The 27,714-nt window shown below is 34.1% G+C and overlaps 1 protein-coding gene across 1 annotated transcript in view; it reads left to right on the top strand.

Moving 5' to 3' along the window:
* CCDC178 (coiled-coil domain containing 178) overlaps positions 1–27,714 on the top strand; it is a 153,200-nt gene that overhangs the window by 87,177 nt on the left and 38,309 nt on the right. Inside the window, exon 19 of the mRNA XM_015855502.2 lies at positions 13,103–13,252. Within this exon, the coding sequence (XP_015710988.1) occupies positions 13,103–13,252 (150 nt within the window). The remainder of the gene's footprint in view (positions 1–13,102; positions 13,253–27,714) is intronic.

Raw genomic sequence — 27,714 nt, 5'->3', positions numbered from 1 at the left:
AAAAAGCATGTGGGGATTTTTGCAGCACTATACTAAATAATGTATTAATTTCCAGATATATAATGATCCCCCAAGTGCATGGATTTTCAAAGACAATATACTCTGTGAACTCCAAATAGCTGCTGTCCTTTCCTTGAGGATGGGATACATAAAGTGAACTGAAATGAAACTCTGGGTTGCAGGGCAAAAACAGTGGCCATAATTTCAATGCTTGAATTAAAATACTAGACAGCAGCAGAAAAGAATTTGAAGATAGAGAAGCTAAGGGTATCATCTTCATTAGGTAATGCAGACAGCACTAGAATAAATTAGTGGGCTTTGAATGGCATATGAGGAATAAGTCATTAAGCAGCTCCTGTTTCAGTTGTACTGAAAAGAATGAAAAAATAGTTAGGTTATAATTTCATTAGCATTTTTGTCATATCATTTTTGATATTATGTGAATATCAAATATAACACATTTTTTCTTATGCATCTGCATAGTTACATATGATGTTCTATATGATAAATATAATAGTATCCCATGTGTGTAAAAGTGCTATCTGCAGATAACAAGCATAAAAATCTTAGTTCATCTCTTAGTTTTATGGCACTTTTTTGGCTGTTTGTAGTGGTATTTAAAGTATGTCAGAGAGTACGCTGCATTTCAGATAATAATATTTGAGATTGTAACAGTTGTTCTAAATATGAAAAAAATATAGGGTTCTGCCATGACAGAAGCCAAAGTTTTAATTTCATGCCCCAGCATTTCATGCTTATCATGAGACAGTAGGGTGGAGCGGCTTGTTGCCATTTCTGTCACAAGAGCTCAGACAGTGAGAGAGTACATTTGATTGCCAGAATTTTTTTTGTGATATTGGTTTGTTCATAGGTCTTCTGTTTACTTCAACAGCCTTGTTTTTAATGCACTTTTAGTGCTGTGTTTATATACTTTGGGACTCATGTCTGACACTCTTTAAAAACAGTGTTTTGATTTCATGTCATTTATTAAGACTGGATACTTTTGAATGACCTTAAGCTTGAAGATCTGAATGAGAATTACACAGCAGGCAGGTACCCTGTCTCTTGTTCTTTCAAATACTGCAGTCACAGGAATCAGAACAGAAAGTTGTCCTCAAGGACTGATATGCTCATTCAGGTTGCTGCATGGCTCATAGAAAATCTCTTTGAATCCAGAAGGGCATCAGCCTTGCATGTACACTTGCCAACAAACCTGGATTTGCATTTCAGATAAGTGTTTAAATAATCTAGCATCAGATTCCCTTTCTCTTACATTTTATAATGCCTAACAACCTCACTTCTCATGCGTGCTGAGTGCTAACATCTTAGTGGCACATTACGTTGTGTGTACTCTATCTCTTTTCAACTCTGGTTATGAAGTCTGTGAGATGTCTAATGACCACATCTTTCTCTGGCATCAGCTGATAGGTGCTTAACTATCAGAAACCTATTATTTTATGGTTATTACAGATAGTATACTGTATTGAGACCCCCTCTCTTACATGAGGTGCCATGAGGATATGACTGTTTACCATTAAAAACTTAATTTGAAAGAAGTGCACTATGGTCTTGAACGGTTTTGTACTGTGATGATTAGTCTTTTGTCTAAGGGGGAGAACATGAGCACCTTCTGTACAAGAGAGGCTACCAGGTGGGTTAACACCTGGAATGTTAATGGGTTTGTTAACAGAACAAAGATGCATGGCTTATGCTTGTCCTGATTGTCTGAGAAGAAGAAACAGTTTTAGCTATCCTAAACAAAGAAAGAGCTTTGGATAGCTGGAAATGCTAAGACTGACTTGATTAGTTTGACCTTGAATCCACAGATAAAAACATTCACATTTGGGACACTGTGAATGCCTATCCCTGTTTTTATTATAGTACTAGAAAACACTACAGTAAAATCTTTTCCTTTGTTATGTGAGAGAAATGGTTGTTCCAAAACCAGCAATGTCTACCCCCTGCTGAAGTAGAATCGTATGTTATATGTACCTTACAAAGAACAAATGGGTGAAAACCTCAGATCTTTTTGACTCTGTTGCAATTTATGTTCTTTCTAGTGTTGAAGTTCTATGCTTTATTTTGTGGTAGTTCCAAGACTTTCACTTAAGTCGCTATCAGTGGTTCTGCTTGTTTCCGCAGGTCAGACCTGTGGAACTACGAGTGTTTTCCACTTTGACATCAAAATTATTGTTTTCTCTTTATGGTAGAAACACTACATACATTAGATGACATACAAAATAGTTCATATTATTTGCTGATGCAAAGATGGCCATCTTTGCATGAAAATATGAGCCAAAAATGAAATATATCAAGCTGTCTTGTGAAACAATCTAAATACAGCTTTTTGCTTTTATTTGAATCTAGTCGTTAGAGCTAAGCTGTATCAGTGCTTTGCTGAAAAGCAACTCTATTCTTAGTGACTTCTGAACCTGTATCTATATTCTCAACAACTGCAGTAATACTGAGGAAGACTCAAAGCGAATGCTGCATGAGATAGATTGATTCTGTTTCCTTCAAGGACTCAGCTAATGCTCCTGCGATTATAGTGGATATGGGGACTTACCGTTGGAGCATTCATGTTGCAAATATGTGCATCAAAGACACCAAAAAAATACTTCTTCCTGATCACTGAAGTTATTCAGGTTTTGTAATCTACATAAAAATTCTAATTCTTATCTCCCTCCTTTCCTATTTTGAAAAATATTTGTTGCTATTATTGAGATATGGTAGCTGAGGAGGAAATGCCATTGTATATGGCTCCCTTCACTTTGCCCATTCATGCAATGACTGTACAGTCATAATATTGAGAGATAAATTTTTCGCCATTAGAAACTGTATATTCATACATAGACAAGGGTAAAAGTACTTCTAAAAGATAGTTCTGAAAAGAGCTTTATCTGAGAGTAGCTTTGGTTCTGAGATTGCTTGTAGAGTGCACTGGTTTGTGCTTTTAGTTTTATGTTTGTAAAGCTCAATTTTGGCTTATCAGAAAAAGCAGAAAAAAAAATCATTTGAAGCTAATGCTATTCCCTTATTACATTTAATTATATCTCTAAAACAAATGACAATTAGAACATGCTATTTATTATATATTTACAATATGTTACAGAAAGTATATATATAAGTAAAATTATAATACATACTACGCATAGGAAAATAATAAATATATCCCATTGTATAAATAGCCTCAACTGTTTGAGAAAATACGTAGATGAATGATAATATGGACTGTTCATATGTGTATTACAGCTGCTTGTTTAGAAGAGATTATATCCGTGTTTCCTGGACTATATAGAAAATGCCAGACTTCACAGATCTGGTTGAGCTGGTACAATTTTGCAAAATTTTAATGACAAAAAATATCTATACTCAGTTTAAGAATTTTTTCACAGTTGTCCTCACTTGTTTATAGCAGTTAATGTAGAAGTATTAGTCTGATTTGAAAAGTTGCAAGGAATATACCTTTACTAGTATGTGTGAATGTGTGCACTATTTTATTTTTTTTTTTTGAGGTTTTGCTGATTTTAAAATGAGTGTTCAATAAAGAATGTTCGCTATTAATTCTCACAATTTCTTGTAAATATTTTGCATGCAATGTGGAAATTGACATAAACACTGTTATAATTTCATTTTATACTGTTATTGCATTAGATTTTATGACACTGTTTATGATTTGAAGTTTGGGTTCTCTGAGGCTTCATTTAAACTGTGATATATGCTAGACAGAGAACATCCAGCAGAAGCTATAATCTTCCAGGCTTTAGCAGTTGTTTTCTTATGTTGGAATTCACTGATTCTGCTTCCTCCAGTAAATGTCAGATTTACATGCCATGGCCAATGACAAAATAGTTTGGAAGATTTCTTGAAGCTTGACTGTGTCCTACCTGAAATCTGATAATACTAAGTGGGCGAATTCTCAATACTTTTGTTTACCACTGCACTGTATTGTGGGCAGTGTGTATGTGGAAATACATTTTAGTGCACTGGTCTTTCTTTGCATTGGGTTCCTTTTCCTAGAATTATAGAATGGATTGGGCTGGAAGGCACCTTCAAAGTCATCTAGTTCCAACCCCCCTGCTATAGGCAGGGACGTCTCCCTCTAGACTGGATTGCTCAAAGCTCCACCCAGCCTGTCCATGAGTGCTTCCAGAGAGGGACATCCACAGCCTCTCTGGGCAATCTGTTCCAGTGTCTCACCATCCTCACAGTAAGGAATTTCTTCCTAATATCTTGTCTAAATTTACCCTTTTCCAGTTTAAAGCCATTCCTCCTTGTCTTGTCACTACCTGTTCCTATAAAAAGTTCTTATCCAGCTTTTATGTAGGTCCCCTTCAGGTACTGGAGGGCTGCTATAATGTCTCCTCAGATCCTTCTCTTTTCCAGGCTGAATAGCCCCAGCTCTTTTGGCTTGTCCTTGTAGTGGAGATGCTCCAGCTTTCTGATCATCTTCATGGCCTTCCTCTGGACCAGCTCCAATGGCTCTCTGTCCTTCTTGTGTAGGGGGCATGAGAAGTTGGTGCGACACTCCAAGTAGAGCAGAGCAGAGGGAAAGAATTACCTCCCTCAGCCTGCTGGTCATACTTCTCTTGATTGGTCATACTTCTCTTAGTGCAGCCCAAGATACTGTTGGTTGTCTTGGCTGCAGACGCACATTGCTGGCTCATGTTGAGTCTTTCATCAAGGAATACCCCCAAAGTTTTCCTGTAATAGGGCTGCTGTCAAGCTATTTTATGTATCCTTTGTTTGTTTATAGAAATTAAATCAAATATATAATAATAAAAATTAAAAAAAAACAAAACAAAACAAAAAACACCTGCTGGAGGCAGGACCTCCAGCATATAGCAACTTCATTCATAACTTGTTGGCTGGGCATCAAAGAAGCAGAATTCCTCTCATGTTTTTTTGGATAAACGTTCATTAAATAAAACATAGACCTCTCTAAAGGCACTCAACACTTCTTACTGCTGTTCTGTGATTGATCTGTGTGTATTGCCTCATTTCTGTGCTTTACTGTTTGAACTTGTCTGTAGTTTTTAGACAGTGGAGTTCTCCATGATAAGGGAGGTCTCAGGTTTCATCATAAGGAGAACAGGTAAAGAGAAACTTATAATCTCAGGGCATAAAAGGTTTCATAAGCAAGGAGCTTGTGCCAAGGACTCTCTGTAGAGTAGAGTAATGATTTCTCAGGTTTCCACTCAGCAAGATTTTAATATGGTAGAGAGAGCCTGAGGCACAAACATAATTGTACAGATAACCACAATATTGCGCTGATACAGAGCTGTGTCTGTACACGTTATATCTACTTGCTTAGGACATGTAATACTCATCTTTTCTACACTCTTATTGATCTATCTTATCTGCAATACAAACCTGTTCTAACCAGATAACTGAACATTTGGTGTAACGTTATAGTTATATTCTATGTTTGAGATCTAACTTGATATCTAAGTGTAATGTATAATTTAGCGGTTTTTATTAAGAAAGGCAACAGTGTTTGTATGAAAACTAGTTACTTTGGGTGTCTGTTAAAAATAGGTTTTTGTTCGTCTTTTTATTGTATGTTTAGTTTTGTTCAGTGAAATTTCTCCAGACAAATTTCTCAGTGTCTCAAAATTTTAAGAAGTTGTCTCAAAATTTTAAGAAGTTGTCTCAAAATTTTAAGAAGTTTTATTTTAGTTAGAGAAGAGAGGCATGAAGGTGCCTTCTGTGTTACATAAAAATCTGCTTAAAGTCAGATAAGCATTCTGCTTGCTTTTGAATTGAAAGTGAGGCTTTCTTAATTGAAGTGAAAAATAATTTTCTTTTAACAGTATAAAGATTTCATTTAGTGCTCTAAAAAGCAGATTTAAAACTAATTTAATTAATTATCTGAATATTGCTTATAAGAAATAGTCAAAGTAAATAGTATTTCTCCATCATCAGCAGCTGGATTTCAGAATTCCATGAGAAGCAATGAGTAGGAACAAGCTAAGTATCCATACAGAAGGTCTAGTAGGAATTTCAAAAATAAAAATACAGAAGCTTTTAAGATGGATGTTTAAGTGTCCAGATGCAGGTTTGTTTAAAAGAAATTTCAGCCAGGAAGACCACTGGGTGTCAGTCATGTGCATCATCATTATAGTGAAGTTCACTGATGCCAAATGGTTTGTCAGTGGACCAAAGTAGGTAACTGAGATTAGGCAAAATATGGATCTACAAACCCTCATTTAGAATATTCCTTTAAAACAAAATATCAGTATTGTTATCAAGGGAGGATGAGATAGTAGTATTCATTTTTTAAAGAATTACAAAAGATTGTGGTTGCAAAGGCTAAAAGGTGACTCTTCTAACTGCATAAATGTAAATAGTTCTATTTGCAAAGCCAGAATTGAGTGCTAATATTTCTGTGGTTAGTAATAGGGCATGTCAAAATGAAAGACATTATTCTATTAAATCTACTACATTTTGCACATTTCATTAAATGAAGCAAAAAAAAACATTTTTTAGATTTCCAATGAGTTTAATAAAAAACTTAAATAATTATCTCATGAATCTCTTTATTTGCACATTTCTATCACTTTAGAGACATAATATACCTGTATATGAGATATGTGTAGGAAACAGGTATTCTGTTCAATATTGCTATTTAATACCTTAGATATTGTCCTCTATTTGATGATTCTGCTGTGCAGTAGAAAGAGTGTTTGGTTTTTGTACTAGTATCTGAATAAGGGGGGTTGTTATTTATTTTCTTCAACCGTTTTCCATTAATAAAAAAATACTAGTTTTTGTAATGTCAAAAAGTGTGTATCTACGTACCATCCTGTGAGTAATTAGCCTTTTCCCCTAGCGATGCAGAATTGTCCATCCCTAAGTATATAAGAAAAAGAAGAACATTCATGAAGCTTCAACTGGTCCTGATGAAATAAATAAATTCATATTCTGTTCAGCTCTATCTTATCCAAAATATCACTGAAAGTTCTCTTTTGTAATATGCTGTAAAAATATCGACAGGCATATATAATCAAAATGTGATGATTTAGAAGAAAAGTTAAATATGCATAATAGGCAAATAATTTTGTGTTTAACTGTTTAAAGCTATGTTATGCAGAAATCAATAATAAAATCATAAACTCTCTGTTTAGACAAAGCATATAGACTTAAGATATGGAGGAGGATTCTATGTAATTTCAAAATATTTTTTATGATATATCAAAATATTTCATTCATATTTATAGATGGACTTTATTTAAAGCAGCTAGCCTTTAATTTTCCTGAAATAAAATCTTTCAGCATGGAAGAATCTGTCACCAGGATTCTAAATTCAGTGTTATAGTTTTAGGCTATATAATCCTCTTCCAATGACTAATTTTGTATTTCTTGTTTTTAAAGAAAAGGTATTTTTAATATAAATGTATTTATCATCTGCTTAGCTGTCCAAAGAATTCACCTCTTAAGTTTTCTGGTCTTTGAAAGATTGATGTTTTCTTCCATTAGCATTCAGAACTGGTGGATCAAATGAAATCCTCTTCAATCAATACTAAATTTACTGACATTATGTACTATAATAATTGTTTCCAATTCACTTGCAACAAAATCTTTTAAAGGTACACTTTTCCACAGTTAGCTTCAAATGCAAGATATCTGCTCTTCATTTTTGTTTTATCATCTGTTGTCATTCACATTCTCTGCAACAGCAATGTTACTTACTCAGTTTCTTTTGTTTGTGAGCTTTCACTTGTGTTCTGCTTGCTTTTAATACTTCACTTCTCGGGGTGCACTGATTTATTCCTGTGCCTTCTGAAGTTCTATTCCTGACAACACTGGTGGAGTCACTGACCCCTACTACCTGAAGGCACTATGCTTGTACTTCCAGTTCAGTGCTTTGGTACCAATCTCTTTCCATGATATCAAGGAAGAAAAGAACTGTGACTTATGCGATATATCAATTTGGCTCCAGCAAATTGGTTCTGAGACCTAACACACTTCTGGCATCCAGCAACATGAAGATCCATCTCAATCAGTTCATTTTCCTTACCTTCTTAGAAGCTACCAAATCTTCAGTGTACTTCTGAGCACACTTTCTGCGCTATTGAGGAGAATTTCCAAGAGACTGGTCTCATATCTTAATATTCACATGTTCAAAGACATAAAAACTCTTCAGGCTCCTGCATGTCCCTTTTGTTTGCCCATTCTTTAGGTATATATTCAAACATATATTGTCACTGCCAAATTCTAGTTTTGCAATGTGAAACCAGGAATTATCCAGTTGCTTTCTAAAGATATTGAATACTGCATCTGAACCTTTGTAATCATGACTGATCTTAAACTTGAAGTAGCCCTAGACAAAGCTCTCCCATTCCTGATTCTTTCAATATGAAAACTATATTTCTCTCTTATCCACAATAACATTTTTAATTACTGAAGAGCATTAGTAAGGTAAAATTCTATTCAGTAGAGCAGTGGCAAATTTTTCAAATACTTGTTGGACACAAGAATGATGTTTAACATTTTGTGTTCTGAATGACAGCTTTTTCAAGACTTTTTAAATATAGCTACTGGTAGACCTGCTGCAATAACCTGTGGAGTTTCATTGAAAGCTTTAGACGAATTTCAGAAGACTTACTTCTTGTCTTTGAAAGATATTTGACAGCACAATGCAAAATTTTCAAGGGTTTCAAAATTTTCAAAGGTTTTCAAGGGTTTCAAGAAACAAGGGTTTCTTGATTGCAGATAAAGATAGAACTTAAAATAATTGGTTGTGAGACCTGTTCAAATCTTAGGGTTCTTTTACATGGTGTTTTGATCACATCTTGATTCTCCAAAGATCTGTCAGTTGTAGTAGGTCATGATAACATGGACTATATGTATGTTTCTGATTCTTTGCTCTACTGTCTGGAAAAAGACATATTTGTGGGAAACAGCACAACTAAATATCTTTTTTTTTTCTTTTGAAAAATTAAAAAAGTTGTGGATGCACATTAACAGCTAATTTTAAGTAATTTCTTTTTGCAATCCACTTTCTGTGTTGTTGTCCAAAAAGGATACTTCCTGTGTAGTCATTCCTGCTTGGAGAAATCTTCAAAATATCTAATTTAGGTAGTATAAACAATGAACATAGATCCCTTCATAATTAGTTCACTGTGCTGATGCATCTGGTTGTCAAAATCAATTATTCTTATACTCCAATAAAGCACTGGTGTCAAAGTGAACACTCAAATTGATGATTGACTTTGTTAACTACAGGGATTTATATCATGTTTATTGGTATATCATTATGTGGACAAATTCATCGATCCTAAGGTTTCTCTCTACAATTCTTTACAAACTTTTGCCACAGAAATTGAACAATAAAATAATTCTTGGATCACTTGCAACACAAAGTGATTGAGACTGATGTGTATTCCATTTGCAGTTTCCCTTACTTGTCTCTAACATTCATTTTTGCACTTCCCCTCCACCTCCAGCTGGATTAGGCTAGAGTGGTGATTGTTATTTGGAGCTTTTTGTTAGAATAAATTTTATATGTGCTGAGATACTGGACTGATAATTCATGTTGCGTGGCATTGCATGTCATTCCTTATTGTCCAGCTGAACTTCCATTGTGCTAACAATTTATTTTTATTTTATTTTTTTTTGTTAAAGTCTAGGGAAGCATTTTGCTCTCTTTTTTTTCTTCCATGTATTCTGTTGCCTTTGTGTGAGTATGTGTTATGACAGACAGGTTATCCACTTTCACTGTGTTCAGCACACACAAAAGTGTTCCAGCTTCCTGCTATTCCAGAAAGGTAGAAGCTAAGTTGTTATGTTGAGCAAGAGAACATAATGAGAAAAAAAAGGTGTTGGATCAAGTAGACATTTTATCTAACTCAGTATTCTACTTCTGATACCATTTGTACAGGTTGTCTATAGCTACGCAAAAGGCAAAGAAATATCTTCTTCCATTTGTTTCTACAATGATATTTTCAGGATCCATCTGATTTATCTACTTTTGAGATTCAAGTTTCATTTCATGTAAGAGCCTTCAAGAAATTCCCCTGAGTTATACTTCTTTTTCTCACTGAATAAAGTAACTTAATGGAGAAATGTGGAAAACATTTTTCCATATTTCATACAAGTGTACCTGTAGGTGAAGAGTTGCATATCATAAGTAGTATGTGATTTAATATCTTGATGAAGAGGAAGAGAACAAAGAGAAGAATCTTAGTGCTTGTTACCAGTTAGCAAGTCTTCAAATTCAGAAGCTCAGCTAGCAGAGGTGTATCAAATGCCATGACTACCTACTTATATATCTATCTTACTGTCGATTTTGAGATTCATATCCTTGTTTTGCTAGAATAGGAAAAAAGAAGTGTGGACTATAGTCTGACATACAAAATTTGGTCTCAGTTTGATCATTTTTCTCTCTCATAAAGATGAAGTGCTCGTAAATATGTCTTTTTCTTGTTAAAATGTCTGAATCATTTTAAGTTATATAAAAAATAACGGTAGGACTTTACTGGGTTTGCACTCAGGTATATATACGTTGAGGCCACTTACTCTATTAGTGTTAATATTCCATTAGTAAGTTTTTCCGTGACTTTCCAATATTCCTTACTTATGCTAAGATGCTGTCAGTGTTGAGGACAGTAGTTGTTTTATGTAATGAATGTGAGTATATTAGTGTCAGTCACTGTATATTTGTTCATGGAAGTGTCAGCTTGAAAAAAAGCTTTACTACTACCCAAAGAGTAATAAAAGAGATAGTCACTCCCTCTTCACTGAATTCTACATCTTTCCATTAATTATCTTGATAATTCTGGGAGGTGCATAGCATTTTAGTATTTTATGACATATGGAGTGATAGTTCCGTACAGAAGAGTTTTCAGATTTGAATGCATAACTGTGTCAATCTTCTAGCAGAAGTTTTCTGAAAGTGTGTATAAACATAGATAGTTATTAGTAATAGTGAATATATCTTGATTAAGACATTGCATATTTAAAAAAAAAAAAAAAAGAATTGTTAACACGCAAACTGTCTTGGGAACTCCCAGATTCAAAGCAGCTCCACAGGATGGCTGTGAGTCTGTTCAGGCATGCGGCTATTTCCCTTGGCTAGCTTTGTCTTTAAAAAGCAAGACTCCAAATTACTCTCCTGGGAGCAGACTCAAAAAAACTGAGGATTCTTCACCATTACACACTGTGAACCCAGAAGATCTGGGACTTTATTAGTCCAGTAATTCAGTAGATATTTTCTTAAAGACAGGGAAGATATTAAAGTAAGATTTGAATTTTATTGAAAGTCCTTAGTCTTCTTGGATTCTGGGAAAAATTGTGTATGTAACATGTGGCTAAAACATTGGTGATTTTTATAATGGTCCAAGCTCATGAGGTAAACACGCACTAATGTTGCTCTTCCAAATGGAGCTTGACTAGCTTCAGTAGAGTCTGTCTCTTGTAGTATTCATGTATAAATAATGACTTGAACCTTCAATCAGTGATCTGAGAAAATAATTCTAAACCTCTTTACGCTCAAAATATTTTTTTCTGCCTCACGTGTACCTTTCCATTTGCACAGTGCTCTCTCAAAGGGAAGAAGAGTGTCAGGGAAGTTAATAGGGTAACAGCTGAATACTACCAGAGTAGTTGTATTTTACCAGAAATGCAACTACAGTGATTTACAGACCCTTTCTTTGGATTTTGGCAACACAATTACTTGATGGTTTCTGACTGTCAAGTCAGAGGGCTGCCATTGCTCTTGCAGGACAGAGACTCCATTCAGGGACGACCTTATAGTGGCACTGGCCCAACTGCTCTACCTTTTCTGATAGCTCTGCTTTTCAGCAAGGGTTTCCATGACACATACATAATATTACAAATTGTCCACTCGTATAAACTCAGCTCATAAACATACTTTTCTAACTTGAGAAACTTTTTGGCTAAACTTCTGCATTATAGGACTTTGAAATATTTCCTTAGATTATGGCAGCCATTCTTCATATGGACATCTCCGTTTAATTAGTTGGCCCAGACTTGTACGTAATTGTAAGCTGTCCTCTACTCCTCCGCTTTATTATGTGCTTCTGAATTTAACAGAAGTGCCTCCCAAATACAACAGGCAACAGCTTACATAAATTTAATAAGTGTTATGCTTTCCCATTGATCTTTTTATTGCATCTCTCCTCTCTAATGGGTGGTATCATCATCACTCGCTATCCTATTTTAAAAATATATTTTAAGGATATACACTTAAAGCGTATCTCAAAAAATATTTAGAAATGTGGAGATCAGACATCCTGTTTTATAGTTATGAAGCAAGAAGAAATTTTCATTTGTCTAACGTTATGCATGTTTAGTTGGGCTTCCCTCCCATAAGATGCATGTTTTAATGGAAATAATAATAATAATAATAATATAAATGAAAGCAGAATTCCTTGACATAAATCAATTTTAAATTCAATCAGATTATCTGTGTAACTTAGACAAAATACCTTAGAAAATTCTATGACTGTTGCAAGTCATGAGTTACAATTACAGGAAATTCAGTCAAGGTCAGTTTGAAAAACAATGGAAATTCATCTGATTATGGAAGCACACTTACCAAACACTTCACCTGGTAGCGAACCATGATGGCTGATAATTAAATTAGACTTTAAAATCAAGTTAATCAAATTATGATTGGGAAAACTTTAAAATTATTATTTTTTTAAATACATGATTATTGCATTCTCTCTGTTTTTTGTATAACATGGTAAAAGAGATTTAAATAGTAAAATATGAAAAGATTTAGTGGATCTTTTGGCAATTAAGGCAAAATATTTTTTGCACAGAAAGAGGACTTAATGTAATAATGTAGAAGTCTATTTTTTCCTAGTAGTTTCTACTGTAACATTTTACAGGTTTATTTTCACAGGAAACCATTAATAATATTATTAATTTCAGTATAAATATTTTAGCAAAATTCTAAACACTGAAAATATTTGTAGTTTTCCCACTGGTTTCACTGAAACTGTAATCTTGTTGTCTATATTTTAGAGATGTTCATGAGGGAATCAGTGAAGGAAACTGTGGAAATGAACTATAATTTTATTTCTTAGACGAGCATTTTACAGTGAGTGTAATCAATTACTTTTCTCTTTAGGTCAATCTGGAGCAATTTATTAGAGAAAATCTGTTGCTAGCTCAGGAATATCAAATGTTGCAGAAATGCTACTTAAATTGTAAAGAAGAACTCACAGAACTCTACGATAGTAGAATCAAAGTGGAAGATTCATTTAGAGATCATCAGCAGGTAAAGTGCTAACACCACTCATTCAATTAATACATTTCCTATTTGAAATGCATTTGATCAATGCAGTAACATAATGCCAATGGAATATATGCTAGTAATCTATCTATCACCTGCATTTATGTTTCTTCTTGAGCATTTTTTGTATTTTCACTTCTTTTCTTGCTTGCTTATGGTTTTGTTTTTTGTTTTTTGTTTTTTTGTTTTCCCCGCTTTTTAGAGCTATTCATATAAGGCATTAATTATCCATTGTCATAATTCTGTTTGATTATTGTTTTTTACCTGGAGTGTATTTATTTTTGTACAAAACTGTATTACCCAGCACAGTATCCAGCACATTAACATTATGCATTACTTTTCTATCAAATAGTCTTTCAGGGAATTGTGAGCTTTACAACAGCTATAATCAGACACTGCATGTTTAATGTAGAAAACATTTATATGAAAATGAAAAAAAATTGAAATCTAATTTGATGAACTTCCATGATGAAGGTATAGCACTGAGGTATAATGTTCTCTTGAATAATTAGTCACATTTCAATAGGTTTGTTTGTTTGTTTAAATGTAACAATGTTGTGGAACATAAATCAAGTGAGGTGTTGTAAAACTATTTTCAAAAATGTGAAGTTTTTTCTTTTTTTCTTTGCTTTGCATCTATAGATAGTTCTCAGAATATGAGCATCGACTCTATCAGCATTAACTGTAATTAAATCAAAAATATTACCTAGGTATGTTAACCAGAATATTGCTTAGATTTCTTTCATGTCTTTCTGAAAATTAGTACATGTGTAAGTAATCATGTAGAAAAATTTAGGTTAATATCAACAGGGTAAGAATGTTTATTAACTTTGGACACATATGGAGGAATCAGGTCCTGTCAACATCAGTATTTAGGTTCATTTTCAAAAATGTGCAGTGAAGAAGTTTTCAAATAAATAAATGAGATGTGAAGTCCAGATTATTAGTAGTGCATTACTGCTAGCAGTCTCTTTTAGTCCCCTTAGTCCCTCTTATGCCCTATACCATCTTCAGCTGTCACTCATTTCCCACAGAACACCTCAGTAAATCTCCAACTCTGAAAATCAGGGTACTCGGAATTTGTTCCCTCTGAGGTATTCTTGTTAACTATGCTCCTTTCTATATTTCACAGAACAAAAATATTTTTAAGTCATACATTCTTAGAGATAAGCATATTTGGAGAACAAGTTGAAGATCATAAATAATGGAAGAAATTCTCTTTTATTGCTCCTCACCAAGTGAGTGCTAATTATGCTCCCTAAATATGATCTAAAGGCAAAGCTATGAGCACTGAAATGTTTTGTTAGCATGAGTGGGTTACAGAAGGAATTGAAAGTATTTTTTCTGAATACAGAATTAGAGCATATCCACTATAATGCTACCTAAAGAAAAATATATCTATGTTAGGTAATCTGGACCTTTAATTTCTTTGGATATAAGAATGCCTTCTGGATGTAATTGTTCTTGGTAATATTTGTGAAACAGATTTCCCACTCCGCTGTTTACCTCTTCTGGACATAATGCGGGTGATATTATCATACATCTCAGTGAGGTAATATGGAAGGAAAAAAAATTGCAAATGAGTTGGCATATATTATTGCTTCTTTCCTTCTCAATTTGAATACAATAAAATAAACATAGTAAAATTGCATTGCAATGCCAACAGGATCTAGCTTCATCATCACTGCCACATAATCATTTGTTTGGCTTTTTAAAATCTTGTTTATGAAGAAAATGGTTATGAGTATGTTACTATCCTATAGAAGCTTATAAGCAGCATTACAACATGTGTACGTAGTTTATGGTAGAAATTAGTGATGGGAATATTTAGGCTTTCTGACAGTCCTCTGTGCCATTTAGTAGCAGTACATATATGAAGATGAGAAACTCTATTGAGAATATTAATTTGAGGATTATAGTGGCAACTACTCTAATTTCCTTTCTGATAACTCTTAACTCTGTTAAGGAGCTAACTAGTCCAAGCATTAAGGAAAAACATGTCTGTCATTATCACAGAGTATTTAGCAGTTATGACAAAAGGAAATAAGTTGTTGTCTACGTACGGCTCCTATAAAAAGGAGGTGTATTTTCTTCTTAGTTGTTTTTTTGTTTGTTTGTTTGCTTGTTTGGTTGGTTGTTTGGTTAAGTGAATTACAACTGCAACAGAAAATCAATTCTAAGGGAGTATCACAGTAATGATTTTTCTAGGTGTTGCACTATATACCTGCATTACAATGTGCAGACTTAAAGAAGCATGTTCATCCATTCCTAAATCCCGAGGACTTTCTTCTCCTACTATCCTCTACATATATATATATAATATATATGTGTATATATACATATATATATATATAATATTATATATATATGTGATTATAATATATATTATATATATAATTATAATTATATATATACATATATATATATAATGAAGTAGGTTTACTTTGGGATCCTAAGCAGCTGCTTTGTTCAGCTCCAGAAAAGGCTGTCTTGATGGATGAAATAATGTCTTTGGTAACATAAAGTGTTTTATCATGATCTTGCAAGTTTCTATGTACTGTGGAAGGTGCATTTATGAACAAGGAGGATACACATCACTGAACAGAGAAGCTATGCCCATGGAAAGTAGAATACTCTCTTCTGTATAGTGAATGCAGAAGAATTCTATTGGAGGAGGAAAAGATTATTTTTTTAGTACTGCTATACAGATGCAGTGGATGAAACAAGGTTTTCATATCCCACTGTTGTTTTCTAGATTTCTTCCTAGCATGCTATAAGAGATAACAGCCTGGTGGAAAACACATAGGCAAGTTTCAGCTTTGCTGCAAGTGAGAAAGCATTTCTGCTTTCTTCAATTCCTGCAATTAATTAAGTTACTATGTAGCACAGGTAATATGCTTGTTTTTGCAGATGTATTGTACACTTCTGCCTTTGTTTTCTTCACCCCATTTTTATGCTACAAATTCTTCAATTCTAATGAATGTCATAAGATATTATGTTTTTGCTGGGCTTCTGAAATCAAAAAGCTACCTAGGAATATCAGCATTCACTTGGAAGGGTTGAAGTTTCAAACGTTCTTTCGTGTATTTCTTCTGGAAATGTTAAGAGGTTTGCATACTAGTGCCAGAAATACTTATATGCATGAAAACCAAAACTAGTTATTTTATCATATCCTTCTTTGTATATTGAGCAATCTAGAATATCTGTCCCAAGAATAAAATCTGCTACTTCCACTGTAGTTTCCTAATGAATTAATGGTTGTACTGTAGCCAACAGTGTTTGTTCTCTTAAAATTAGGTTTGATTCCAAAACATAGAGATCTATCATTATATGTTAATAACCTATTTACTCGAATCTGTTTAACAAAACTTTAAGAACTGTTTTTGTTCATGTAATTTGCATATAAAAATAATCTCCCTGAAAATTACTATTGTTTTAAAATTTAAGTAAAAATTTACTGTCATATTCAGGTTCTCTTCAAGAGGCTGTATTATACGGAGGGTGTGGGGGAGAAAGGAGTCAACTGATGTCTAGTTTCCTTTTTTTTTTTTTTTTCCTTTCTGGATAACTGACATATTATTGCAGTAAAACATATGTAGGGTCAATTCATTCTGAATAGTTATTAGAAACCATGATAACAAAAGTCATTACACTGCAGTTCAGTTTTGACAGTAAAATTTCTGCAACATTATCACAAATCCTCACGCATTAGTGCAATGATCCTTACTGTAGTTTCATATTAGAATCAAAAGACTGCTGTAGCATGCTTGATACAAAAAGTCATGCAAGTCAAGTGAAGTTCTTTTATGCTTTTATATAAACATATTTTCATGTCTTTCTTATGTATGTGTTTGGCTCCGAGCCCTCTTGGATATTACTGCCTTTAGTATTTTGTTCAGCTGGGATATAGGTTCGCAGGTTTTTTAAATGAAGTTCTCATTGTTTTGAATCACTAAATATAATATAAAATAAATATAATGCATGTCAGTTTATGCAATTAACTTCTGATTTTGTGGTTCCCACTCATTGACCTTAATGACAAAAAAAAAAAAAAAAAAAAAAAAAAAAAAAAAAACAACCACGTTATTTGTAAACAAAAACAATTTCAGTCTTTAAACTGTTTTTGTGTATTCGGTTCACTGTGGAGATCTTGGATTGTTTCATATCTTCACAAGCCTAATAGTGAAAGCACTGATAATATTACAGCAAGAAAACTGACCTCTATACCTACTTCTTCACAAATCTTAATTGAAAAAGAAATCCTTTAAGGATTCAGTGTGAAATAAATGAAAATTATTGTTAAAGAAATATCAGAATTTTTATTTTGTAAATGTTTAATCAGTTTTCACATCTGTTTTGAATAAGAATAGAAATTAGTGATGGAACTGATTGCTCTTCTCTTTTGAGATATAACAAGACTAAATAATAGCTGTTAAGCAAAAGCGTATCATTTACAATATTCCTGAGGTTTTTGGGTTTTTTTAATGTTAGAATTTTGACACCATGGTAGGATTTCAGAACAGACAGCTTCATATAAAAACAGAAGGAAAAGATTTTTCTTTGCTAAGCTTTTATTATGCAAATTTGCTAAACTTTCATTAAGCTTATTACATTTAAACAATGTAAGCATCAAATTAATGTTGTAATTAAATTTAAATCAATAATTCCATAAGTTCAGATGACTCAATAAGAAAATTCATACAGCAGGTAGTCAAATCATATTATTAGTTTGGTTTAAAAAAAAAAAAAAAGTAATTGAAATAATTTAAAGAAAGTCCATCTCCTTTCTGTATGTATCAGCTGTATCAATGGCTGGACAGATTAGATTTACATACGACAGAAGCAGTCATGGAACAGGATGTCCATAGGACTCAAATGTTTTTTCCAACAGAAGGTTCCAGAAGTTGTCCCTTTACAGGAGGTGAAATCTCTTTATTTTGCTGTAAAACAACAGAAATTTGATCATTCCTTTAGATATTTGTTTTGGAACTCTAATGGTTCTCTAATTTGTCATCTCTAGGATGACAAATTGTGCTATCATTTCTACCAAAGTAGAAATGGACATTTTTAGCACTTCTTGTACTTGACAGTTCTTGCTAAGACACAGATGTCCATTAATGTGCCTATATGAATAACATGCAGAGAAGACCTGTTATCTAGTTTCTTTTATTCAGTCAGGATGTAGATATGAAATTCTGTCCTGTCATTGTTTTTTAAGGTATTCAGGAAAATATTTTTAAGCCAAGAGAATTACCTTTGTGTAGGTTTTGCAAAACAATTGCCTTTGGAAATAAAACTTACCCTTTGATCTTTGTGTTCTAGCAGTTTTGCATTAGGGAACCTATGTGTCAGTGCTGACTTCACCCATTATATACATTATATACTTGTTTCTTCTTCTAATAACAATTAATTGTAATTTTAGAACTGTTACTGTCACAGATACATTTAATCAAAATCAGGCAGAAGATCTTCCATTATTAAAACAAAATCAATTTAAAATATTTAGTTACTTTCTTGTGTCTACTTTTATGTCAGGCAGGTTGAATGACTGCAGAGCAGCAAACAACTTCCTTCGGAAAAGTTCAGAAGTTCAAAAAATGTTTATATCTAGATTTATATACTTCACGTTCATTTTTAACCACACAGATTAATAGATTGAGATTTACATTCTTATTAGCTACATAAATTCATGTTAATTCACATTTACTTCAAACTTACATTAAGAGCGTCATTAAGGTCACAGTGTTATAGCTTAATCTTACAAATACTTTCTGAAAATATTTGGTGTCAAAATAGCTTGACTTAGCATTTAATAACAGACAAAATCATTTGCAGCAAAAAACAACAAAAAAAATGCTCTAAATTAATAAAAGTCATACTTTTGCTTTCATTTTTAGCTCATAAACAGCATTATTAGAGTCTTTCAGGATTATAAAGCACACCTACATTGTAACTAATCTCAAATGCCTTACTAGGGGTACTTATGTTAAAATCTTATTAGGCCTATATTTTCCATGCTTATATGCTTGAAAAGCCAAAACGTACTTAGTAGTTTAACATATAAGATTAATGTGCCCTGTTATGCAAACAGTTATTCCAGAAACGGGTAGAAACTTTTGTATTGCACCTTCTTAAACGCTTCCATTTGGAATTAAATCCATTAATCAGAAGGAATGGTCTCAACAAGAATTAGCTGGAAAAAGTTAGATGAAACAATTCTCAACTGACAGGTTGTGTAGGAAGTTCCACAGGCATTTATGTGTAGTCTGAACCAGTCTTGTGAACGTATGGCTCCATCACCTCTATGGGAACCAGCGCTTCAATTGCTGGAGTCTCTGTTGCTGAGGCAACTGGCCAGCATGGATTTTTTTAAACTAAATTTTTTTGCTAACTCCCAAGGAGACTTGTCCCAATTAGGCAGATTGGGGCAGACATAGTATTTGAGAACAGAAATCATACTTATTACCTGTAATTACGTACAAGTGAAAAAACTCTTGGAGAGGTTGGAATATAAGATTATACAAGAAAAGTCTTGTCAATTGGTAGAGCAGAGCTCCGCAGGTATATTTTTAGTTAGAATTTAATGTGAAGAGAAGATAATATAAAGAATTCTCAAAATCTGTTTCAGGCTAATTTGAAGCTAAGATTTTCATAATTTGGGACAAAAGAAAAATGCTGGAGGTTAGGGAAAACAAATATTTCTTTTCCAAATAATGTTTGTTTGGTTTGACTGAAAATAAAATGTTTGGAAATCAATGGATCAAATGCCCCCAAGAAGGAGCACTTGATATTTTTCAGAGGGGAAGACAGAGTACTTCTTCACTTAAATTTCAGTAATGCAGATGCTCTGTATTCCCTCAGGTTCAAGTATTCTGCAGTAATGATCAGAAATGAAATTCCCTCCTTTCCCAAGAACGCTTGCATGAATGGCCATGTTACAAATTATCCTTGGCTAAGTCTGTTTCAATTTCTCACTACAGTCGTACACTGTGAATAATTAGTTTTTGGAGAAGACAAAAGGATGAAATCATTAAGGTGTCTGTCTAACTGTAGAACATTGGTCTGAAATAAATATTAGTAATATTATGCTAAAAGTAGTTTCATTGTTGATACTGAAGTAAGCAACCTCTGAATAACATAGGTCTCAGGGCTGGGCCTGCTTAGATGTGTGATATCTTCTTTCACACCTTTGTTGTAAATGAGATAGTGGGTATGTGAATTTCCTGTTCTTGAGAATACTTAACCATGGAATAATCCTTTAAACATAAGGTTTAAAATATGGGTGGTCCTGAGTGGAGGCAGGAGTTGGACCCTTGTGGGTCATTTCCAACTTAAAGCATCACAGAATCACAGAATATTCTATGATTCTATGATTATTGCTTGTCTGGAGACTTCCAAGGCTGCCAGACATTGCTGGAATTCACATGTACTTCTGGCATCCCTGCTCCAACTCAGCCTCTGTCATACAGTGAGGATGTGGTGAGATACCTGGACAGTTGTTAAGGTGTCCTAGAGGTCTGGTTTGTAGCATTTCTACCTTTCAGTAAATAATCACATTGCTTATTAAACTGTTCTCCTCTGATATCAGATTAAGTCTATAAATAAACCCACAAATTTTGAATATCCACAAAAGACAAAGGAGGGGAAAGCAATGATAATCTGTATTAAAAAAGTGAGACTACAATTATTCTATTTACACTTCAATTAGATTTCAGTTCCCACCTTCAGCTAATTTTCATTTTTATTCTGGGTAATGTGGTTGTTGGGATTTCAGCTTTCCTGCGTGCTCCTGTCTCTTAGTGGACAACCCTACATATCAGTCAGTCTTGTTTTTCAGAATTTCTAGGACATGTAAGTGGACTTAATCTTTTCCTAAAAACTAGCAGAACATACAACCTAAGAGAAGACCAGAGGTTTCTCTCTGTATCCACAAGTTACCCCACCTGTCTAAATCATTGCAGCTGTATTTCATCTCCTACCGCGTGCTAGTTCTTTATATTCTTTGGGTACCAGCTTGGAGAAAGACAAAGTAAAATTAAAAAGTGACCTAGGCGAAAAAAAATTTTTCTCTAGGGAGTAGCTGTAGCACATAAATACATGCTCTCAGGTGTGAATACCTCTGAATCACTGGAGCTAAATCCAAGTTTTGGGATCTGTTGGAATAAATTCTTCATGTAAACATTAAAATTATCTATCCCTATTGAAAAAAATAGAAAAGAAGGTATTTGTTTTCAGATTCTATAAATAATTTGCTGAATTGGATAATTAATGATTAATTGCAAAGTAAAGAGGATTGGAATGAGGAATTACAGTATGAAAAAACAGCAGGACTGTTCTAATTTTCAGAGATAAAGTGTGTCGAATGCATCTTTGCTGTCTACTTTCCAGTAATGCAATATAATTTTGTTAGTCCTAATATGTTTTAACACTAAATCTAGCCATTCTTGACATTGATTTCAGTGCAATTTGTGTAACAGGTCAAGTAAAGTGGTGCTTATTGACTGCTGATTGTATATGTTTTTCCACCTGAAGTGTCACTGTTAATTGACATACTCTTTCATTTTCTTGAAATAATTTTCACTCTATTTGAATAACTGCCCATAATTCCCCCTTTGTAAACTGGGTCTCTTTCATGGCAAATATCAAATATAGTTTTGAGAATCAGATAAATTGCAGACACTAATTCATTCCTTCAGCAACAGAACATTACAATAATCAGATTCAAGCTAATTTGTCAAACATAATTTACCTTTAGTGAATATGTGCTGTCTGCCCCTAACTAAATCACCCATTTCTAAATGTCTTGTAATCTTGTCCCATGCCATTATTTCTAGTAATATTCTCGCAAAAAAATCCTGGCTAACAATAATGGCCTGGACTTCTCTAAATAATTCTTTGTCTTGACATATTGCAGAATGTTCTACCTCTACTCCTATGTGATTACAGATCCTGTATTAACAGGTATTAACAAGAGTCTGCTCTTTGTTTTAATTCCTGGATATTATGGGATTAAAGTAAAGGCTATCTAATCATCATATGCTGACTGCTTTATTGAAGCTTGTTGATCATATTGCCGAAGTTGCCTTCAGACTTTTAAATTTCGTTTTGGTTTGGTTTTTTTTTCCTTTTTGGTAGTTATGAGTGTGGTGATACAGATAGTACTTTTTGATGCCTTGTTTTCTTCAGCTGAAGAGAACAAATGGAATAAAGTAACAAAAAATACTGGACAGAAACCCGAACATCATTTGAAAGAGCAGCAATCATTGGTGTACCACCGGATGATTTGTTTCCTTTTGTTCCTCTATTGAGAAATAGCGCAGGTTCCTCTGTGGTCCCTCTTGTTTCCTCTACTTGGCTCCAAATGTGTTTCTCCAGTTCCAAGGTTTTCAAAAGGACTGCATAAAATAGCAACAAAGACCCCAAGGAAAGTTCTCCTTCCTGAAATATCATCTTGGATTTGCCTTTTCCTCCATTGTCTTTTTCTAGACAGAGTATCATCAGTATCTACTATCTACAACTCATTCTTGCAAAAAATTCCTTTTATGTCTCCTTTATTGAAATAAAGACTACTTTTTGTCATTAATCCAAAAAGTCTCCTTTCCTAGGACTCCCCATGGTAGCCTGTGAACCTCTTCTTTTCCCTGCATATGAGAATTTCACACCTTTCTGGGTTAATTCCATGAAGAATGTGAAACAACCAGGTTTCCAACCTCTTACTATCTCTCTAGCAATTATCCACTGTAATTTAAAAAAGTGTGCACTAAAATCTTGAGGTTATATAGTCTAAAATAAGACTTACACAAAGGATGTTTCTGTGACCATGAGTATGTTGACTGTATTAAAGCTGCATAACATGTAGAACATAGAGATCTATGCACTGTTACTACTCTTGGCAAAGTTTGTAAATTCTTCCCATCATCCTGCAGGGGGAAAACCACCTTTGTGGATTTTAAATCTCACACACAGCCTCCAGTGGTCATCAGACTGCCACAAGCCCAGGGAAAGCTTAGAGCGGAGAGAAAATAGCCAGCACTCCAGAAGAGGTTCACAAAATAAGGAGTCACTCTTAAAATCACTTGACCTTAAATTATTGCGGGTACTCTAAAATTTCAGTCTCAAATCCAGACTGGTTACTTTAAAACAGCACTGAAATGAATCCCATCCTACTGATAATTCTGTCCCCAAGTTTTCTTTCTACTGCAAGAAATGTCAGGATTTGTATAAGATGCTGCTGCTGTCACTATTTTCATCTCACTAATGTCTGAGTGCACTGAATAAGATCTATATACACATCTCCTTCTCTTTGAGCTTCTCTAAGCAAGAGGACTGGAATATTTGAAAAACCCTTGGGGGATCTGAAAGGTTTGTGATGAAGGGTCAGGTAGAAAGAACTGAATGATGGGCTGAACAAACACAGTTTCTAACAGTTAAGAAGAAACGTAATTTGCATGCTCAATACGCTTGTTCCCAAAGTCAGTGAATGATATGTAATACTGAATCACCTTGTTATTTTCCAGAGAATTATTTTTTACAGTATTAGTGACGTCCTTTGTGGCTCAGATTCAAATTGCAGCTTTATAGAATAGAGGAAAACTTCCTCATCCTGAGATATAACAAAAATAAATTCGCATCCATTCCCTGAAGAAATCTCTATCATGTTACACAAGTTAATATGTAAATGTTTTGAAAATGTGTTTCTTTGGCACCATATTATACATGTAAATGATTACTATTATTTTCTTCCTATGTGCATCTGAAAGCATAAGAATTACTACATAATATGGTATATATATATGTGCACTTTCTAAACATTATAGTCATTTCAGACAAATTCAAGCTAAGCAAAATGTCAAACTTTGTTTACTAATTTCATTCTTATCTTTTCTTTTAATATCCTGTCTTGGTTCTCTAGTTATAACGTAGATGCACCTAAAGTTCACTTGAAACATTTGCCATTAGCTCCTTCTAAAAAAATTAAATTTGAGGATAATCCTACCTCCAGAGCTTATTCTGTTCCTGGCCATTGACTGTGACAGTGAAAGGCTCATCTGAAAGCAGTGGAGCATCCCATCTAAAAGCATAAAACATATTACATTTCATGAAAAAGCTAATTCAGATTGTTTAATTCTGGTAATATTGCCTCTGTCACCTTCAAAATCAAAATGTTCTTTCCTGTTATTATAAAGAAAACAACCAAATTGCTTAAAAACCCATTTGAATACACAGCTGCCTTATGTTGCATACTAATTTGATTAAAAATGCTTGTGCCTCACCAGCATTTTTTACATAAAACACAGTGGTGAATTTAACAAAGAAATATAAATATATTTTAGCAGTTTTTGATGATAGAGTACATTATAGTGTCCTCAACACCCCTGGACCAAACAAAGATCTTACCGCAGTATTTGAAGGCTTTAAACTGAATGTCTCGCTGTATTTGTTTGCTCAATGCTTTGGGCACTGTGCCAACCTCATTGTGAATAACTGCATTAGTCAAGTGTATCCAAATTATTACAACACAGCGTCCATCCCAGTTATTGCTGTTGAAGCATTTTCTGAATCTTCACATCAGAAGCATTTCTTTGAGGGGAGAGCTTTACGTAAATTCAGGCCAATTTTAATTTTAGACAGAAAATCTTAACATCTTTACAAGTGGCTTGTGTAACTAGGTTTTCCTAGAAAGAATAAATAAGAAGTAATTGTACTACTTATTATGAACACCTTGCCTAAAGCGAGAAGCTGCCATGACAATAGAATGAAGAGGAGCCAGAGTACAATTCACTGTATTTATTGATCAGCTTACAGAAATAGCTATTGTGAACAGTCATCACACCTTCTTCCATCTTCACTCTGCCCAGCTTACTTCCTCATTCCTTGATAGAGGTGATGATGCAATAAGACTTTGTTGATTTCCTAATTATCTAATTGCCTTGAAAAGAGCGACTGCAGTCTGTGTATCATTCTTTTCTCTCCTAGAGGACTTCCTCCTCCTAATGCAGAAATGTCCAATCTTTCTCATCACATCTAAAATATGTCTGCAAGATATAGAATGTCAAGATAACCATATTCCCACCCTTCTATTTCAGAATAGCTCAGGTCAAGGTGGTCTAATGGGCTGCAAAACAATCTAGCAATGTTTATCTCTGCAGCGCTTTCTGGTTTACTTCCTGTGTTTGTCCAATTTGTATTAAATCTACAGTTTCTAGCTAAGCATAACCTTTGTCTTGGAGTATTTTTAAGCAATCTCTCTTTAAGCAAGAGAGATTGGTCCTGTGTGATAGCTACATGTCCTTCAAGAGATGCGGCCTCATCATTACTCTTACATACACCTGTCAAGACAAAGAAATCTCTTTCCTCTTTTGTTTGGAAATTGCTTTCCTTCTCCTACAATGAACAGTACTTTTCCTCCATATCTAGCCCTATTGAAACAAGACTTCAAACTGACACATTAATGATATGTCTTCAAACTTTTATTCTCACTGTCCTTTGCCTTTTATTCTCAACATCAGCTTCAACAGTGTTATCTCCAACCTAAAGCCTCATTGCTAGGAATAAAAATGCAAGGCTCTTGCACTAGCATATGTGAGGGATTTGGCATGGGAATAAGTTGGATAGTCCTAAACAGTTCTACACCTGATAGTTTGGCCTGGTGCACTACAGTAACCAGAAAAGCATATATTATTATTATAACACGAAAATCTAAATTGTCATCTACTAAACTTGGTTAGAGACAGGGGCTCCTCATTTTGTGAGTTGCAGTAATACCTGACATTATATTCAAAAGCAAAAGTCTCCAAATTTCCTATGAAAGAAAAATTTCAAAGCTATTTTCTATGAAACATTGACATTTTACTTCATTGTGTTTACCCCTTGTCTTTGCTCTGAGGTTTAATTAAAAGCAAGCAAAAAGCAGAGTTCATTCTGATTAGTGGTCTCAGCTCAACATAGCAATTCTGGGGTGCTGCTAGCACCACTTCTTTGTTTCTTTTCCCAAACTTCATCAGTGCAAACTGAATGCTTAATTCCAAATTATGCAGTGCTACCCTTCATTGTGTAGAGGCTGAATGATCTGCCCAACTGAGGAGAGTTTGTTTCTCTGCTGTGCAAAATATATGTGCAAAATATAGAAATGGGAATAAATTTCACAAGATTCACTTAACTGGCTAAATAACAAGATTTTCAATATGAATGCATCATTATCATGTTTTGGATTTGAAATATTTTGTCATACTAACATAGCTCAGAACAAAATTACAAGCTTTAATGGCAGACTACCATATACAAGTTTCCTCAAGGATAAAGTAGTCTTGATTTTTGACACACGAGCAAGTTATTGTCCATCAGCCGCACAATGGTAAGAGCCTGTGAGCACAGTTCTGCAAATAGTACCGTGTACCAGAAGCATGGTAAATTATTGTTCTGTGAGTGAGGAATAAGTGATTTTTCAGTCAGATGTGGATGCACTTGCAATACGGATAGACAGAGAGAATTTATGCAGATACGCAAACCATTTAACTAGAGACATAAATACCATGTCTTGTGATGCTATTGATAGGTCTGTATTGCCTTCTGAGCAACACCACAGTATTTCTGTGCCTGCCTTAAATTATCTCACACTGAGTACTCGTTACAGAGTAAGAGAATGCACAGTGACTAAACGTCAGAGCAGCTGATGCATGCTAACCTTTTCATGTGTCACAGCCCTCTGACAACTTGAGTTTTACATATGCCTTTGGATTTTTTACATTAAATCGTCAACCTGCCAATGTTGTTCCCAAAAGTAACGCTCAAAAAATGATTCTGTTGAATGATCAAGGAGTTCTTTTATTTTATTTGGGCAAGAATGAACACTTCTGGAATTTTCTTAGACTTCTTTGTAAGACTTTAGGATTTGGAATTACAGGTGGAGGCATTTTTTCATGAAGAATAGCTAACTGACCTTCATTTTGATTTTGATTACACTACATGATGCCACTGATACTTGCATTTTTGAAAACAATTTTTCTTTCAGCAAGAACTCAGTCTGCTTTCCTAAGCAATGTGGCATTTATGTGTACACTTAACTCTTTGAACTCCTTGCCTATAGCTAAGAATTATTTTCTATAAATGGTCCAAGACTTCAAAGTAGCTAAGGCAGCCATTCATTTGAAATTCTCTGAAGTTCTTGTAGTGCATATATCCCCATTGCCAGTGTATATGTACAATTTACTCAAACGTGCTGAGAATACAGGCAGCAACAACTTCCCTTTTATTAGATAGTAAATCTGAGAGACACGCAGGTAGATTGCAGGTAACCAGTTTACTTTCATGCCAATGTGTTAATATTCATCAGGAGATTTAACGTTACTTTTTACCATTTGGATAATTCTAGAATCATATGATCTTCTCAGTTGAAAGGGACATTTAAAGGTCATCTCGTCCAACTCCCCTTCAATGCAGGGACACCT

Source organism: Coturnix japonica, chromosome 2, assembly GCF_001577835.2.
Source record: "Coturnix japonica isolate 7356 chromosome 2, Coturnix japonica 2.1, whole genome shotgun sequence".
Lineage (NCBI taxonomy): Eukaryota > Metazoa > Chordata > Aves > Galliformes > Phasianidae > Coturnix > Coturnix japonica.
This window is presented reverse-complemented; position numbering and strand designations above follow the sequence as displayed.